Source organism: Argentina silus (genome assembly GCF_951799395.1).
Source record: "Argentina silus genome assembly, chromosome: 4".
NCBI classification, from domain to species: domain Eukaryota; kingdom Metazoa; phylum Chordata; class Actinopteri; order Argentiniformes; family Argentinidae; genus Argentina; species Argentina silus.
In genome coordinates, this window is record NC_139658.1 from 13,347,713 (window position 1) to 13,364,976 (window position 17,264).

Below are 17,264 nucleotides of genomic sequence, written 5' to 3' on the forward strand. Positions count from 1 at the left end.
GGCCAATGGACCCCTAGCTCTTATTCCAACCCTAACCCAATGTACAGACCTCAGAACCCCACCCTCCTCTCCTCCCCCCAGGTGAAAAAGCTGCAGGCCATCCTCAAGCCCATGATGCTGCGGCGTCTGAAGGACGACGTGGAAAAGAACCTGGCACCCAAGGAGGAGACCATCATCGAGGTGGAGCTGACCAACATGCAGAAGAAGTACTACCGCGCCATCCTGGAGAAGAACTTCACCTTCCTGGCCAAGGGGGCCAACCAGCACAACATGCCCAACCTCATTAACACCATGATGGAGCTGAGGAAGTGCTGCAACCACCCCTACTTGATCACAGGTGAGATGTGTGTGCGCACACTTATGTATGCACACACGAATGCATACCAAACACACACACATGCACACACACACATCCAAACACAGCTAAATTAATTAATATGTATGTCACCACAACTTCCAGAGTTCCTCCTATTTGCATGCAGTTAAGTTTGTGCCTAATGGTTCTAAGTAGCATTATGAAAATGTCTGCACACCCATTTTCTCTGACTCTCGTAACACTCTCCACAACATATGTTAAGCAGCTTGCTCCCCCCCTCCTTCCTATTGTTGTGCTGTCCAGGTGCAGAGGAGAAGATTTTGGAGAGCTTCAGAAAGACCCACAGTCCAGACGCCTGGGACTTCCAGCTGCAGGCCATGATCCAGGCTGCGGGCAAGCTGGTGCTGATAGACAAGCTGCTGCCCAAGTTGATCGCTGGAGGACACAAGGTGCTGGTCTTCTCCCAGATGGTCCGCTGCCTGGACATTCTGGAAGACTACCTCATCCAGAGGAGGTGAGGCCAGGGTTGGAGTTGGTGGAGAGGGCTGGAGCTGGTCGAGAGGCCTGGGGCTAGGGGAGAGGCCTGGGGCTAGGGGAGAGGCCTGGGGCTAGGGGAGTGGATGAATGTTACTAGCATGGCTAGGATTGGAGCCAGGGGTTGGGTGCACAGAGCTGGGGGAGTGTGCTGGGCCTGGTGAACTGGTGGAGAGAGCTAGGACTGAGGAAGAGGGCTGGAGGCTGGGGGCTGTGGGTCTGTTAGCTCATCTGTGCGTGTGTGTTTCCAGGTACACATACGAGCGTATCGACGGAAGGGTGCGGGGGAACCTTCGTCAGGCGGCCATAGACAGGTTCTGTAAGGTTGACTCGGACCGCTTTGTCTTCCTACTGTGTACTCGCGCTGGGGGGCTCGGCATCAACCTGACCGCGGCAGACACCTGCATCATCTTTGACTCGGACTGGAACCCACAGAACGACCTGCAGGTGAGAAGAGGGAGAGGACTGAAGCAGTGATGAAATTTATAGGGATGGGGTCACACTCGCCCATATTTCATAATCTGATACATATGTTAGTAACATGATAGCTTGGATAGCCCTATCCAGAAACTGTACTATTCAGCCATTGATAGTGGAATAATAGTCTTGGTACCCTCCTTGAAAAAGTTGACACAATGCATAGATAATGAAGGGACTGTGCTTTGCTGGTTGGATTACTCCCTTCTCAAATTGAACCTATATACACTGCAGGTCAAGGACTCATCCCACAACTAACCAATGAGCATGTTCCGCTTGAAAATCTGAGCTGAATATTTCAGGGTTCAGTGAAAGAGAAGAAGACTCTTTCACAGACCATGTAGTGTACATAGCACGCTATTGTACCACATGGTCTGGTGCTAGGCTAGATATAAGCCTTTGTTGGCTCTAGTTCAGCCCTGAAATAATAGCCTTATCATTGGCTGCAGTCACGTTCTGCCCATAGTCTACCTCCTGAAGTAATACAATTACTTGAAATAGAGAGAAAATTACCCAATGAAATGGATCAATAAAAAAATAAGATGACTTATATATCATGAGATTTTGGTGAGCTATTCTGTTCTTGACCCATATTCTCAGTGTACTTGTGTTGTGTCTGTTCCTGCCCACCAGGCCCAAGCTCGCTGCCACCGGATTGGCCAGAGCAAAGCGGTGAAGGTGTACAGACTGATCACCAGGAACTCGTACGAGAGGGAGATGTTTGACAAGGCCAGTCTGAAGCTGGGCCTGGACAAGGCTGTGCTGCAGGACATCAACCGCAAGGGCAGCCTCAACGGTGGGGTGAGTGACCCTGACCCTGCTCCATGAAAAATAATACAAATCAAGGAATAACTGTTATGACTATTATGTATGTATGTATGTATCAGCCTGCTTCCGCACTGTATTGGATTAGCTACAGGACCTGCCTACCTTTTAATGTAAATAGCCATGTGAGTATCCTAATAAACTTGACCTTGGATATCTGGGGTGCTTGAGAGCAGAGCTGTAGAGATGAGCTGTTGTAGTCAGTAGTTTTTCAATTCCACAAAATCACACATGGTTGTCAGGATCACATCTACCAAGATGTTTTGCGAAGGCATTTCTTAATTTCATCCACTTCCATCTTTTGTTTATATTAAAATCATTTCTTAAATATTTTATTTGTGATTGAACAACTGACGGAAGGTGAAAAACACATTACATACAATACACATTACACAAATACAATACAAAGCAATACACCAACATTATTTCTTGCCACTCTTTGTTTTTTTTTCAACATTCCCACAGAACCATTCCAAATATGAGTAGTATTTGGTCCTCAGCTGTTTCTCATTCAGAGAGGTCCTTTACCAAATTAAATCAGCATTGAGAGGCCAGCTGAAGTCAAGTGAGGGCTATGGGTGTGGCTCTGTTGTTCTGTGAGGGGGGGTTGTGGGGGCTGCGGTTGGTTAAATGGCTAATGGTGGGGCGTTTCCCAAAGGCGCAGCAGCTGTCTAAGCTGGAGTTGGAGGATCTCCTGAGGAAGGGGGCGTATGGTGCCCTGATGGATGAGGAAGACGAGGGATCAAAGTTCTGTGAGGAAGACATCGACCAGATCCTCCAGAGACGCACGCAGACCATCACCATCCAATCAGAGGGCAAAGGCTCCACCTTCGCCAAGGTAACCCCTCCCCTTTAACCCCTATCCCTAACACCCAGACCGTCACCATCCAATCAGAGGGCAAGGGCTCCACCTTTGCCTACCGTCACCTGTTCCCCGCTTTCCCTTTATCCATAACATATGCATCTCACCTGTAACCCCTTACCGCTGTACCTTTTACCCTGTATTGTCAACAGTCTGAAATTGTACAACTACGGATGACAGTTCTGTTCTCCAGCCTCCCCATGTTGAGTTTATCCTGCTGTCCAGTCACGGTGATGGGGGAGGGGAAGATGGAGCAAGTTCACTAATATCTGATTTCATACCCTGTCAGCTTTCTCAACACGTCCCAGTGTATGTTACTTGTGTGGAGTCAGTCCAGCTGATGCACGTGTGTGTGTGTGTCTGAGGCCGGTCTCTCTCTGCCTCCACCATCAGGCCTCTGCAGCTCATGCAGAATGCTGCTGCCCGTCTGGTGTTCAATCTCCCCAAATTCTCCCATGTCACTCCCCTCCTTCGCACCCTTCACTGGCTCCTGGTGACAGCTCGCATCAGATTCAAGACCCTGGTGCTCGCCTACCGGGCGGCAAAGAGAACAGTCCCTCCCTACTTGCAAGCAATGGTCAGCCCCCAAACCCCTGCCCAATCACTCTGCTCTTCCACCTCGGCTGGTCGCCTGGCACCGCCACCTCTATGTGGACGCAGCAGCCGCGCTACTCGGTCATGGCTTTTCACTGAATCCTGGTGGAACAAGCTTCCCACTGCTGTCATGACTGCAGAGTCACTACCTATCTTCCGCTGTAGATTGAAGACACATCTCTTCAGGCTACATCTTAACTGTCCCTCCTAAAGACCTCTTTATCCCCACTACCCCCCTGTACAAGTCTCCTCTCTTCTTCTAGCATTGTGACTGCCAATAGCCCCTGGTGCTACCATAGATTACTTTTTCTTATGATGACTGATGGATAGATGATTCACTTACTTAAACAAATGTATTTGTTGACTGCTAAATGCCATAAATGTAAATGTGTGTGTGTGTCCTTGTCCTTTCTCTTCCCTCCTGTCACTGTCTAGGCCAGCTTTGTGTCTTCTGGAAACAGAACTGACATTTCCCTGGACGATCCCAACTTCTGGGCCAAGTGGGCCAAGATAGCCGAGCTAGAGATCGACTCCAAGGCAGAGAAGGTAAAAGGGGACGGGGGGGGGGGGGGGGAGGAGGATTAGGCTCCCTGTGGTGGGGACTGGTGAACCCTGACTAGGTTAGTACCACTACCTGCTGTTGGAGCAGCTCCAGGGATTTGTGGTCTCTCTCCCCCGTATGTCGCGGCAGATCAAAGGAGGCGTGGAGAATGCGGCTAGAGAAGAAGGGGAGCGAGGAGCGGGAACAGGCCTGGTGAAACGGTTTAGATATCTGGCACTGCTCCTTCACCCAGCCCCAACAGATGGGTTGCATTAATGAGAGAGAAAGAGAGAAAAAAGAAAAAAAGAGAAAGAAACTGCATGCGAAGCAGAGGGAGGAACGTGTGTAGCTGAATTAATCCTGTGTGTGTGAGGGAGAGAGAGAGAGAGACTGTGTGATTGTCCTGTACTGTGTGTTTTGAGAGAGTACATGCAATTTCAATATCAGAGCTGAGTTTATGTGGGGTACACAGTTTTTGTGTGTTGCATTTGTAGTGTGTGTTAATGTTATACGTGTATGTATGCTGTGTGTTCAAAAGTGTGTGTGTGTGTGTGTGTGTGTGACTAAACCTCCCTTTCTCTCTAACAGGAGAGCTTGGTGATTGACACTCCTCGTGTGAGAAAGCAGACTCGCCACTACAACTCGTTCGAAGATGACGAGCTGATGGAGTTCTCTGAGCTGGACAGCGACTCAGAGGAGAGGCCCTGCCGCACCCGCCGCCTCAGTGAGAGGAACAGGCGCTACCTCCGTGCAGAGTGCTTCCGCGTGGAGAAGAACCTGCTCATATTCGGGTAAGACTCGACACGCTCAAAGTCACACCTTGAGTCACAACATCATTCTTTATAAGAAGTATTTTTGAACTACTCTATTGCTACTTAAATGGCCCAGACCTTAACCGCTTACTATACCAGAGTACAACACTAACACATTGTATCTCAAAGACATTAGGCTATTTCAATGTTAAGTTCTCCATTATCCTCACTTAAAGGATAAGTTTGGATTTATTGAACCAAATCTCAATGTAATTGGCATGTTGTAGATGGGTATAGGCACTTTTTTTGTGAATTTGCTTGGTTTTGATAAACTTAGCGCCTCCAGCGATACCCTCATCAGGCTACAATGGAAGAAAAGTGGACAATCGTGCAACTATGAATAAAGGCGAAATACTTTTCAAGACTGCAAAGCACAGTACAGTGATGCAGGTCTTCAGATGTTGTACATAAGAAATTGTGAATATCCAAATGTTCCCCCAGTTATATTCCATTTTGTGGGACTTGCGATACTTCCACCACTTCTGCGTTTCCTCCTCACTTCTCTCTCGCTCAAGTCTAACAAAATGGAATATAACTTTGCAGAAAAAGTTTGGATCACCACAATTTCTTCAATTTCTGAAGACCTGCATCACTAAACTGGGAGCTTTGCAGTTTCCAAAAGGTATTTCTGCATTTTTGGAGCCTTTTGTTCACGATTGCACTCATTTCCTCCAATGTAGCCTGATGAGGGTATCACTGGTGCCGCTGAGTTTCTCAAAACGAAGCAGAATCACAAAAAAGTGTCTGTACCCTTCTACAACATGCCATTTACATCAAAAAGAGATTTAGTTAAAAAAAAATCTGAACCAATCCTTTTAATGTCCTATTCTACTACCTAAGCCTCATGGTCTAGTATTCTGCCTGTTTGTCTTGATGAGTTGGCTGGTCTGTGGTTTGCACTCATGTCTTCTCTCTTTCCTCCTCTCCTCTCTCCTCACTCTCCCTACCCTACCCACACACCACAGCTGGGGTCGTTGGAAGGACATCCTGACCCACGGGCGTTTTAAGTGGCACCTGGCAGAGCGCGACATGGAGCTGCTGTGCCGGGCGCTGCTGGTTTACTGTCTACGCCACTACAAGGGCGACGACAAGATCAAGAGCTTCATCTGGGACCTCATCACGCCCACGAAGGACGGCCATGACCAGGCGCTGCAGAACCACTCTGGTGAGAGGCCTGCTGCATGTCCACGTGCTACAACTCACTCACCTGAAAATAAGGAAAGAGTAGTCAAACTCAGAAATGTATAGCCAATATGGGAAATCAACACTTTTTTTTTGTTCTTTTATCAGCGTTAAAAGCAGTTTCACTATAAATAAATACAAAGATAAAAGGCAACACTTAGCCCTAGTCCAATGTTCCAAATTACTATAGCCATATCGCCCTGAACTATAGCCATATCGCCCTGAACTATAGCCATATCGCCCTGAACTATAGCCATATCGCCCTGAACTATAGCCATATCGCCCTGAACTATAGCCATATCGCCCTGAACTATAGCCATATCGCCCTGAACTATAGCCATATCGCCCTGAACTATAGCCATATCGCCAAACCACAGCCTTGTGTGCTTTGATATGTGTCCCTAAATGCTCCTATATGGTGAGGTGAACGTATGGTACCTCTCCTCCTCAGGCCTGTCAGCACCGGTTCCCAGGGGGCGCAAGGGCAAGAAGCTGAAGAACCAGCTGTGCCAGCCAGAGCTGAAGTATGCCGACTGGCTTGTCCACTGCAACCCAGAGGTGGTACTGCAGGACGACAGCTACAAGAAGCACCTCAAGCAGCACTGCAACAAGTCAGTCACTTACAGTATTGACATGTTTACTTAGTGCATAGTAATGGTTTTTGTTTGATATAATGTAAATGTAATTTAGAGAACAAATACTTTTACAATAACAACAAATCATTATGATGAGACTGTGGGAATGGGTTGTGTATTGTAAGCCCTACCCAGCGTGGCTGCTGAATTACCTGAGTGTTTAGGTGTATAGTAAATGACTAATACTAATAGGGTTGGGTTGAGAGGGGTGAGGATGCTGTACTACCTAAAAAAGTGGATATGTAGTGTGTAGAAAACAAGTGTACAATAATAAACTAGGGAGTGGGATGTGTTCCTGTGCTCTCCCCAGGGTACTGCTGAGGGTAAGGATGCTGTACTACCTAAAGGTAGAGGTCCTGGGAGATGCTGCTACCCAAACCCTGGAGGGCGTCCCTGCCAGGTAACTTTCAAAATGGCCTACCATCAATGATACTTGTCCTATGTATAACACAGGTGTTGAAACAAATGTCACAAATGAAAGGATCGATGAAAGTTTAAAACAATTAGTTTGAAATTCATGTTTTTCTTGGTGCATTTATCTGTACTTAAAGACACTCACGTTGCTTTTTTGCTCAGAGTCTGTGCGTGTATCACACTCGTTTGCTAACTTGAAATGTTGCCTGTGGTCTGAACAGTAAACCGGAAGTTGTGCTCCCGGATATCGACTACGTAGAGATTCCAGCTGGCTGGTGGGATGCGGAGGCTGACAAGTCTCTCCTCATAGGAGTGCACAAACACGGTAATTACTCTAGGGTTTTCATCATCACTACTGCCAGAGAATCCACACCTTCAGTGTCACAGCAGTTGATAGTTTGACTTGTTTCACATGTAAATGTATGCCTCACAAACACACTGTCCTGTGCATGTGTGCGGGCGTGTGTGTGTGTCCTCAGGGTATGAGCGCTACAATGCCATGCGGGCAGACCCAGACCTGTGTTTCCTGGAGCGCGTGGGCATGCCCGACGTCAAGGCTCTGTCGGCTGAGCAGGGCGGGGGGGAGGTGGTCTCTGACATCACTGACAGGTAAGACACACACACACACACACACACACACACTGGGGCAGGGGTTTCATTATAGTGGCAGGCATATGTATGCATGTTCTTTATTGTTTTATGTGCTGTGTAAAACATTGAGCAAGAAACAAATGTCTGCATTGTAGATGTGTTGATGTTGAAGTGGTATGGCAAGTTTTTGTAGTTCTCTTTTAAACTTAATCCCAGGGGAACGAACTCGCTGCGGTGTGAGAACTGCTTTTACATTCCCGGTCTTAGATTTTTTTCATCATCTTTTCACATTAGTACTTGTAAAAGTGATGTCAAAGATGACACCGAGAGCAAACCAGAAGAAGGAGGAGAAAAGGATGAGTGCAAGGTATGAATGAACTCTCCAGGGACTCAACTCAAAAAAACTAAAAATAAATGATTTAAGTCCTTTGATATCTAGAAATGTTTATTGTGTGATGTTTTATGGTCTATTTTCCCAAAGGATGAGACCAGCTCCAGCAACGATGCAACAGAAAAGCATGACTGCATCGTTCCAGGTGGGTGTTGCATTCCGAGGGTTTGCTTGCCCCAGTTATTTCCTGCTAACTTTGTTTGTATAAATGTGAGAATCTGAAGTAAATAGGGCCTATACAATGGTGCTAGCAACACAAAGATTGTCAGTTTCAAAGTTAAAAAGGCCCATTGAAATGCTCTCTTAGCTTCTAGTGTTTGTGACCTATTCTTAAATGACTGAATGAATGAAATGTAAGTATTGCTGTGTTGTTCCCAGACTCTCTCTCAGCTGAGATGGCCCAGGAGGTTATGGAGCTGCAAGGTCGCCCCATGTGGCCCGCAGGTCCTGCCCTCACTGCCCGACTGCGGCGCCTCATCACTGCCTACCAGCGCTTCACACGACGCGAGCCCCTCCGCCATGACTTCCTGCTACAGGACGGGTTTGGGGCAGGTCAGGGGCAGTTGGCGTGGCAACTGGGGGAGGAGCTGAGGCGTTGCTCCGTGGCAGCTGAGCCTGACCCTCTCTTCCTGGAGTGGCAGAGAAGGTGGGTGATGATGTCAGAACTCAGGTGGGTGATGTTGTCGCTGCTCTTTACTTAATTGCCACCTTGCTTTATGGTTCTATCCCGGCTCTACCCTTTTCACACTACTGAGCTGCACCATGCTTACCTGGTTATGCATCTGTAGTGTGTAAAGCCCCTGTGTCGAGAATGTGCTCGTCATGTTCTGGCCCACGACTTACAAACATGCATCCTTTGCCCAATTCCATTTCGTCCCCCTCTGGTGGAACAATCATCATAGCCTTTGCTAATTCACTATTTTCAAGGTTTGTTAGCACTGAAAGAGTGCGGTCTAGAAATGGAATTGCTTCCATGAGAGCTTGTTGTGTTTCTGTCATAAGTGTAAGAACAGGCCTGCGTGTTGTTGTCGTGACTTAGGTGGACACGACGTGAGCAGGCCGATTTCTACCGCACGGTGTCGTCCTTTGGCGTGGTGTATGACCTGGAGAAGAAAGCCTTTGACTGGAACCAGTTCCGCTCCTTTGCCCGGCTAGAGAGAAAGACTGACGAGAGTCTGGAGAGATACTTCAGCAGCTTCGTCTCCATGTGCCGTACAGCCTGCAGACTGGCTCCTCGGAAGGACGAAGGTAATTACACCATAGGGGAGCGAGAGGGACTGTACTTGTAACAGATTCAGTTTCAGGAAATCTTTGTTACATAGCTCAGCAGTATATACCAACCATTGGTATATTGGATATGATCTATATATAGATATATGATTCAAGTTAACCCATAGTTAAAAAATTTAACAGACTTTCATCACGGTTAGTCTCATAACATGGTGTTTTTCTTAAATAATTCAATTCTAAAATTATTCCCCTATCTTTCTCAGGCCCCCTGGACCACACTCTGTTTGTGGAGCCAATCACAGAGGAGCGAGCGGCACGAACCCTCTACCGCATCGAGTTGCTGAGGAAGGTGAGAGAGCAGGTCCTGCGCCACCCCCTCCTGGGCGTGCGTCTGCAGCTGTGCCGCCCCAGCCTCTACCTGCCCGTCTGGTGGGAGTGTGGCAAGCACGATCGTGACCTCCTCATCGGTGCAGCCCGTCATGGCCTCAGCCGCACAGACTACTACATCCTCAACGACCCCCAGCTCTCCTTCTTGGAGGCCCACCGCAACTATGTCCAGAAAGAGAACCAGCAGGGCTACCCGGGGGGGCACCCTGGCATGGTACCCTCCTCCTCACACCCCCACTGCTGCCTCTACGACACTGGGCTGGGCCACTGCCACTCGCCCCAACCTCCAGACTATCACTCCCATCCTGCTGCCCCCTCCTCGTCCTCTTCACCTCATAACCCTCACCTCCATCCCCACCCTCCAGAGGTGGTGGGAACAGACCCCGGGCCAAGCCTGGGGATGGTGCACGGGGCCAGGGAGGGCTTCCTGGACTGCCCCCCCCTGGATGAGTCTTTGGAGCTGGCTTCGCTGCAGCACGACAGCCTGGCCTCAGACTCCCTCCACGGGGGGAAATCCACAAAGGAGGCCTTTAACGGCTTCCCCTTCAACTCGGCCTCAGGTGGTCAGAGCATGCTCAACTCGTATGGTGTGGCCGGGGAGCTGAACGGCGGGGCGGCCGACCTGGACGTGATGGTGGGGGAACAGGGTTCCTCTGAGGAGACGGGGCTGATGGCCCCCTCGGTGGAGCTGGACCAGCTACAGGCGCCTTGGGAGACGGCTGACCATGCCGGACCTGCCCATGACATGTTCAACGAGGCCGACCCCATCCTGGGCCCACCCACCCTGGAGACTGAGTTCCTCGATGCTGAGCAGCCGGGTGATGGGACTGGAGGAGAGGACAGAGGGCTTGACGACTGTCTGGGTATCCCCTCCTCCTCCTCTCACTCCCAGAGTGACCCTGTTGAACAGCTCCCCTCCAGCTTCATGCTGTTCAAGGACATAGGAGTGAGCGACGAGCCTAGTGGGGATCAGACTGATCTGTCTGCCAGCCCCCCACCGCCTTATGTCCCCCCTCCTCCCCTGTCTTTGGCCGACATGACCCTCCACCCCCACCAGGCTGGCACCGTTGAGCAGCCAGAAGAGAAGCTGAACGACTCTGATGTGACCCGTAGTGTGGTCAGTCCTGGGGAGGGGGCAGAGAGCAGTGTGGTGTTTGAGTTTGACAAGGAAGAGCTGTCCGGGGACAGTCAGGGCCTGGAGGGAATGGGGCATGGTCTTGAGGGGATGGAGCAGAGTCTGGACGGCTCAGCCGAATCATGCGAAAAGTCCCAGGAGGAACCATGCCAGGGGTCCCTAGAGGAGACATCACTGGACTCTCTAGAGGAGTCGTGTGAGGCGGCTCTAGAGAGACCAGTGGAACATGCTCATGAAGGGCCAATGGAAGAGCCTGAAGATAGCCCATGTGAGGGTCTTCCAGAGGACAGAGGTGAGGAGCTCTTAGTGGAGGAGTCAAACCATGGTCCTCTTGAGGAACCAATGTCGGAACCTATAGAAGAGCCTAGTACAGACCCAACATCAGAGAGACCATTCCCAGGGCCACTAGAGGAAGTGTATGATATGGAACCAGAGAGGATCTGCGAAGGGCCCGCTGAACCAGAAAGCACATTCACTGAACACACTTCCACAGAGCCCACCAAGTCCTTCTCTCTCCCCATGCTCCATGAACCATCCCTGTCCCCCCATGCTGACACAGTGGCACAGATTAAGATGGAGTTTCCTTTGGACCCAGAGATCTGTGAGACCAAGCCGGATGGAGTGGACTTCAAGTCTGAGGGAGTGGACTTCAAGCCAGAGGGAGTGGACTTCAAGCCAGAGGGAGTGGACTTCAAGCCAGAGGGAGTGGACTTTAAGCCAGAGGAGGGAGTGGACTTTAAGCCAGAGGAGGGAGTGGACTTTAAGCCTGAGGAGGGAGAGGACTTTAAACCTGAGGAGGGAGTGGACTTTAAATCTGAGCTCCTGGAGCCTGACAGCACAGTCCTCACGCCCAAGCTGGAGCAACCGGAGGGGCTAGAGGTAAAGGACGAGATCAAGGAGGAGAGGCCCAAAACTCCAGGTATTGTAGCCTCCATGTTATCTACTCATGTGTTTTAGGAGGAGGAGGACCATTATCGGCCCAGGTGATATTTTTGACCTGGTCAATATTATTGCCTAACCAGCAAAGAGATATCGACCTAAAAGGAGTACGCCAGTTGAGAATCTGTTAGCATCATACACATTATGTTTGGAAAGCCTGGGAAAATTGAGGTAGAAGTGCGTTAGCAAACGGTGTACACCTGTAACATGCTTGCCACACTCTCACCCAGTCAATAGGCAATGGAACAGCCAACTGATACCATCACTTCTGCTCAAAGCCAATGAAAATGTGACCTCTTGTTCCATTCAAATGGAATCAACTAATAACAATTTCTCCAGACCCTCCAAAGGAGGCGTGAGAACGTTATTTTGAGGTATGGCTATGCAAGATTAGCCTATAATCAACTTCCTTGTAGGTATTCTGATCAGTCCAGAGTATATGCTTAAACATTTGGGTGAATCGTTAAATTTTCTGTTAGTGGAACGTGCATTTGGGAAACGTCTATTTATATAGTTCACGTTTCAGACGTGGAGCCATCGTAAAAATGCCCCCTGTTGGCCAATGGCGGCCATTTTGATGTCTACTCCTATGTTTTGATGTTCAAGGATTACAATGGTACCATGTGCATAATCATTAACTGTTCAGATTATCATATAATGGTGAACTCAGTGCCCTGTGAAGAAATCAGCAAATGTTTTAGTTTTTAATTTCATTCGTGAATTACATTGACCCTGTCCCAGCCTTTTCATCTAATGTCTTATAAAGTTAAAATCTTTTAAGCCTCAACCTGACTTCCCCCCCCCCCCTCCTCATTGGTACTAATACAATTGTATTCTATTCCACATATTTCCCTACTTTCAGTGGTTGAGAGTTATGTGGAGGCTCCAAGGTTTGCAGCACCTCTGTCCATGTGTGAGCTGCCTGACAGTATGCAGGATGGCAGAGAACCAACCATTGCTCAGCTACTGCAGGAGAAAGCCCTCTATTCCTTCTCCGAGTGGCCAAAGGTAACCAACCAGATTTGGCAGGTAACAGATTAGAGCACGTTTAGGGAAATAATGATGTGTTCAATGCAAGTTGTTGGATACTTCTCAGCCATTTTAACTTTTCTTTTCAATGTGTCTATTTGCGCATTTCGCTGCTTGTGTTTGAAACTTTTCTTGAGTGATTTGTATTCTGTTGTGTAGGACAGGGTGATCATAAACCGCCTGGATAGCATCTGCCACGCCATCTTGAAGGGGAAGTGGCCGTCCTCCAGCCAGCAGTATGAGTCTCCCAGCTCCTTGGCCAACACTTGTGTTCCCAACAGTGTCCACCACCAGCGACCAGGCTTCCTCCCAGCCAGGGTACAGGCCCAGCCCTCCCCCAGCCTCAACTTCAACATCCCAGCCCCAGTCACTCGCCTGCCCAAGGTGACTTCACCACATCCCATATTCAGTCTCTGTCCCATACCATGATTCACACCATCATTGTTGAAGTCCTTTCTCTGTGATGTTTGTGTTACTATTCACCATTCTATTGTTAATATTCTTCCATTCTTCTTCATTTCCATCCCATTCAGTACAAGCCAAGAGGTGGCGCGTGCAGCCGGGGAGGCTGGAGGTTGACATCCTTGCCTCTCTTGCAGGAGAGACTGGTGGCGCCGCCCTACCTGCCCGAACTGAAGCGGGGCAGGCGTGCCTACGAGTATGATGCGGAGGTCCTCAGTAAACAGTGCCACACAGGGGAGAAGATGCCCGTGGTCGCCCCGCAACACAGGGGCGGGGCACTGCTGCTCAATGGGTGGCAGGAAGCGGCTATGGACCTCTCCAAGGCCGGGGATCTCAGCATCGGGGGCGAGGCGGCCACCGTCGGCCACATCAGCCACCAGGTCCACCCCGGCGCCCACAAAGTGCCTACCATGGGCCAGGTGCAGGAAGCGATGCAGGGAGCTATGCAGGGCTCTGTAGGGATGGACATGGCTGGGATCCTACAGGCCGGCCTCATCCACCCCGTCACCGGCCAGATCGTCAACGGTAACCTGAGGCGTGACGATGCCATCATGCGTCGGCGGAGAGGGAGGCGGAGAAATGTGGAGGCAGCAGACATGGGATTTGTCAAGAGCAGAGGACTGCACATCCCCGAATCACAGGTTGGTTCTTTTTTGATTTTTTACTACATTTTATTGATTTTCAAACAGATTGTGTATACTTGTTATGCTGTTTGTTATTCAGAGAGAAAACATTAAAATGTATAATATGAATGGAAATGTATTAGCTAACTGAATTTTAAGATTATCCACCCATCCCTACAATAGGGATATTCCCCATGTAGACAAGACTATAAAACATGTTTCCTCTTGACCTGCCCCTGTACCCACCCTTGTGGAGGGAGAAATCGGAAGACAGGCTAATTCTATTGCATGGAACAGAATGAGGAATGGTATCAAACACACCTAGTGGTAGGGGATCACCCAGCTGGAAATTAGATGCACTTCTACTCTAATGTTCTAGAGGGGTTTCCAAGTCGGTTGTTCTAATGGGCCACTGGTGAAATATTTTCTAATAGGAGGTACTTGAAGTATTTCTGACTTTTGTTTGTTTGTTTTTTCCAATCCAAAAGTTCTATACAGCAACCTTATAATTATGATTCTTACCAGAAACAAGGTTTGTGTCCTTTCCAAAGTTCAGAAGATGAGATTATCTAGTTTAATATTTAGTGGTTTATTACTTGGCTGAAGCAAAATCTGGATTGTTATACATTGACCCTAGTAGTATGAAGAGATTATTAGCCCGAGGATGTATCAATCGTTTTTAAAGGGGAACTCTACCTAATTTCCAGAAGTTCATATGTTATTTCTTTCCCTAATAACAGGGCAAGGAATAGCATATGAACTTCTGGAAATCGGGTGGAGTTTCTCTTCAATGATTTAACAGGGTATAATGGACTAACAGTTTGTTTGTTTACATTCTGTCTTTTTCTCTACAGGGCAGGGTAGAAGTCATCAGCCACTCTGCAGTCTCCTCCACCTCCTCTCCCACGGAGCGTCCTCCAGGCACCCCCACCCCCACCCCCACCCCCACCCAGCCCGAGGTCTTGGCCATCGACAGAGAGGCGGCCAGCAAGGGGCTGATGGAGTGGCTGCGACAGAACCCCAACTACAACATGGAGATGCCTACCTTTGCACCTGTGAGTTTTACCTAGTGATAGCTGTTGATTTTCTTTTCAGAAATGTGCTTTTTTTCTACCTCAATCGTAATCTTTCCTCTCCTGAACTGAAGTTTAGCTAGATAGGCAGTGTTTTGAAGGTCTTGGTTGGAATGCTTCCCCCATAGATTCTGTTTAGTCTCAGTTACAGTATAAACAGTGTTCTGATTTGGCCCTAGTTAGTTATGAACAGTTGTCTGATGTAGTTCCCTCTGGTCCAGTCCCCTGGTGCAGGCATGCTGCACAGTTTTGTGGAGCGGCCCAAACAAAGGAGGCATCGCTGTAAAGACCCCACCAAGTTGGATGTCAACAGCCTCACTGGGGAGGAGAGGGTCCCCGTGGTTCACAAAGGCACCGGACGCAGGGTAACACTCCCCCATTCCCAACTGAGAGAGACACACATACACTCTCACACACACACCCTAACTGAACTCCTAATGACTGAATACTCATTCTCTCTGAGGCATTTGTCATCTGAACATAACTGCCTGAGCTATAATATGTGTAGTTTTATTAACCGAATTTTCACTGTTTGTATTAACTGTAATATTATGTGCTGTAGCTGGGGGGCGCTATGGCTCCAGCGATAAAAGAGCTGTCCCGATGGCTGGATGCTAACTCTGAGTACTGTGTGGCTCCTGACTGGGCAGATGTAGTGAAGCACTCTGTGAGTACCCTTTTCACTCTAATTTACTCTCATACACACTCCAGTAAGGCTCAGCAACAGACTAGCATCCTGTCCAGTAGGTATACTTTTAAATCATGCTGCCTCGCGCTACAGAAACATGGCCTGGCTTGTGTGTTCCGGTGCACAAGACCTACTCTAGTAGTCCCTCATCTTGTTTGTTACTGTATCTATTGTTTAGTCCCTCATCCAGTGTGGTTATCTAATAGCTAATCTAGTATTCTATCTGGTCCTCTAGAATAGCAGAGAGCTGTTTAAAACCTCTCTGCCTCAATGGTAGGGCTGCACAATATATCTTGTGTATTGATGTTATGTCAATATGAACACAGGCTATATCCACATCGAATGTCTCTGTTTTACAGTGCTGTGTCCCCGTTGTTCACAGGGAGGGCTTTTCTGTTGGAGCGATCACCTTCTGTGACCAAAGAGAAAAATAATTTGGGTGCCATTAGGCTACTATCATACTAACCTCTGTATTGATATAATTTACTTTACTTCAAACACAAATTTCACCAATAGGCTAAGACTAAATATATATAAGTTATATATATAAGTTATTTGTTTACAAATGTGTAACTTGTGTAGTATAAAGCCTAAAGAAGAAAACATGCTTCATTGTGTCATTACTTATGCAGGCCAGGGCACTGTATTTTTTATGACTTCTGTTGAAGTGTATCGTATAAGAAAAAAACAGCCTTTATTAGTAGTTAACCATACTTCTCTACAAACATTCTACAGCTGCACAACTATTGATGTTGCACATGCAATAATAATTGCCTACTTATGGCTTTGTTATGCCTACCATTGAAAATGCCAAATCGCCTTGGCTAATTTCTCAGCCATTTGACCACCAATTTTTATGCCATTTCGTATGTCTACTCACCATGCCAATGTCTACACATCCCCTGAATATTGTAACAATTTGTTCAGCTGTTATCGTTCACCAGGTACCTTAACAAATAGCATTTCTCTAGTCAGACCTACAGCAATTTCAACAGAACTGATTAAGATGCGGCTTTCGGGCCCAATCAGGTAATGTCTCAGAGCATTGCATCGAGACCGAGTTAAGTTCGTAGGTAATACAGTTTTTAGTGAAATGTAATACAGTTTTTAGTATATCACAATGAGACATGAGAGGAAAAGGATCCTGTATTACATGAACCGAGTGCAGCCTACAATACATTACTGTATTACATTGTCTGTCTTCTATTCATTGCAGTGTATGTCTGAATGTAGAGCACCGTGCTGTACTGACAACAAATTCCACCAACCTAGGTTGTGTGGCAGTAAAAGGAACGTATCTTATTATGAAAAAATCTATATCACTAGCTTGGGATAAAAATATATAGATATAGATATATATAGATAGAGAGAGAGAGTGTGAATTAGGCTGTTTGAGAGAAGCTTTGAATCCTAAGCAACCTGCCCAGTGGTTCCCAATATGTTGTTTGAAGTACAGTAGACCAATATATGCAGCACTATAGCAGGTGTCAAAGCTGTGTGTTGGAAAACCTTGTTAGTGCAAAG

General features: G+C 47.9%; 1 protein-coding gene across 1 annotated transcript in view; it reads left to right on the forward strand.

Moving 5' to 3' along the window:
* Nucleotides 1-17,264, forward strand: part of chd6 (chromodomain helicase DNA binding protein 6) — a 43,055-nt gene that overhangs the window by 20,477 nt on the left and 5,314 nt on the right. Inside the window, exons 15-37 of the mRNA XM_083668316.1 lie at nucleotides 82-337; nucleotides 620-830; nucleotides 1,102-1,297; nucleotides 1,961-2,128; nucleotides 2,811-2,990; nucleotides 4,044-4,154; nucleotides 4,738-4,940; nucleotides 5,927-6,126; nucleotides 6,595-6,754; nucleotides 7,089-7,178; nucleotides 7,414-7,517; nucleotides 7,672-7,801; nucleotides 8,078-8,150; nucleotides 8,265-8,319; nucleotides 8,553-8,844; nucleotides 9,214-9,422; nucleotides 9,668-11,845; nucleotides 12,728-12,873; nucleotides 13,054-13,278; nucleotides 13,428-13,997; nucleotides 14,834-15,034; nucleotides 15,274-15,417; nucleotides 15,615-15,719. Coding sequence (XP_083524442.1) covers nucleotides 82-337; nucleotides 620-830; nucleotides 1,102-1,297; nucleotides 1,961-2,128; nucleotides 2,811-2,990; nucleotides 4,044-4,154; nucleotides 4,738-4,940; nucleotides 5,927-6,126; nucleotides 6,595-6,754; nucleotides 7,089-7,178; nucleotides 7,414-7,517; nucleotides 7,672-7,801; nucleotides 8,078-8,150; nucleotides 8,265-8,319; nucleotides 8,553-8,844; nucleotides 9,214-9,422; nucleotides 9,668-11,845; nucleotides 12,728-12,873; nucleotides 13,054-13,278; nucleotides 13,428-13,997; nucleotides 14,834-15,034; nucleotides 15,274-15,417; nucleotides 15,615-15,719 — 6,207 coding nt within the window. The remainder of the gene's footprint in view (nucleotides 1-81; nucleotides 338-619; nucleotides 831-1,101; nucleotides 1,298-1,960; nucleotides 2,129-2,810; nucleotides 2,991-4,043; nucleotides 4,155-4,737; nucleotides 4,941-5,926; nucleotides 6,127-6,594; nucleotides 6,755-7,088; nucleotides 7,179-7,413; nucleotides 7,518-7,671; nucleotides 7,802-8,077; nucleotides 8,151-8,264; nucleotides 8,320-8,552; nucleotides 8,845-9,213; nucleotides 9,423-9,667; nucleotides 11,846-12,727; nucleotides 12,874-13,053; nucleotides 13,279-13,427; nucleotides 13,998-14,833; nucleotides 15,035-15,273; nucleotides 15,418-15,614; nucleotides 15,720-17,264) is intronic.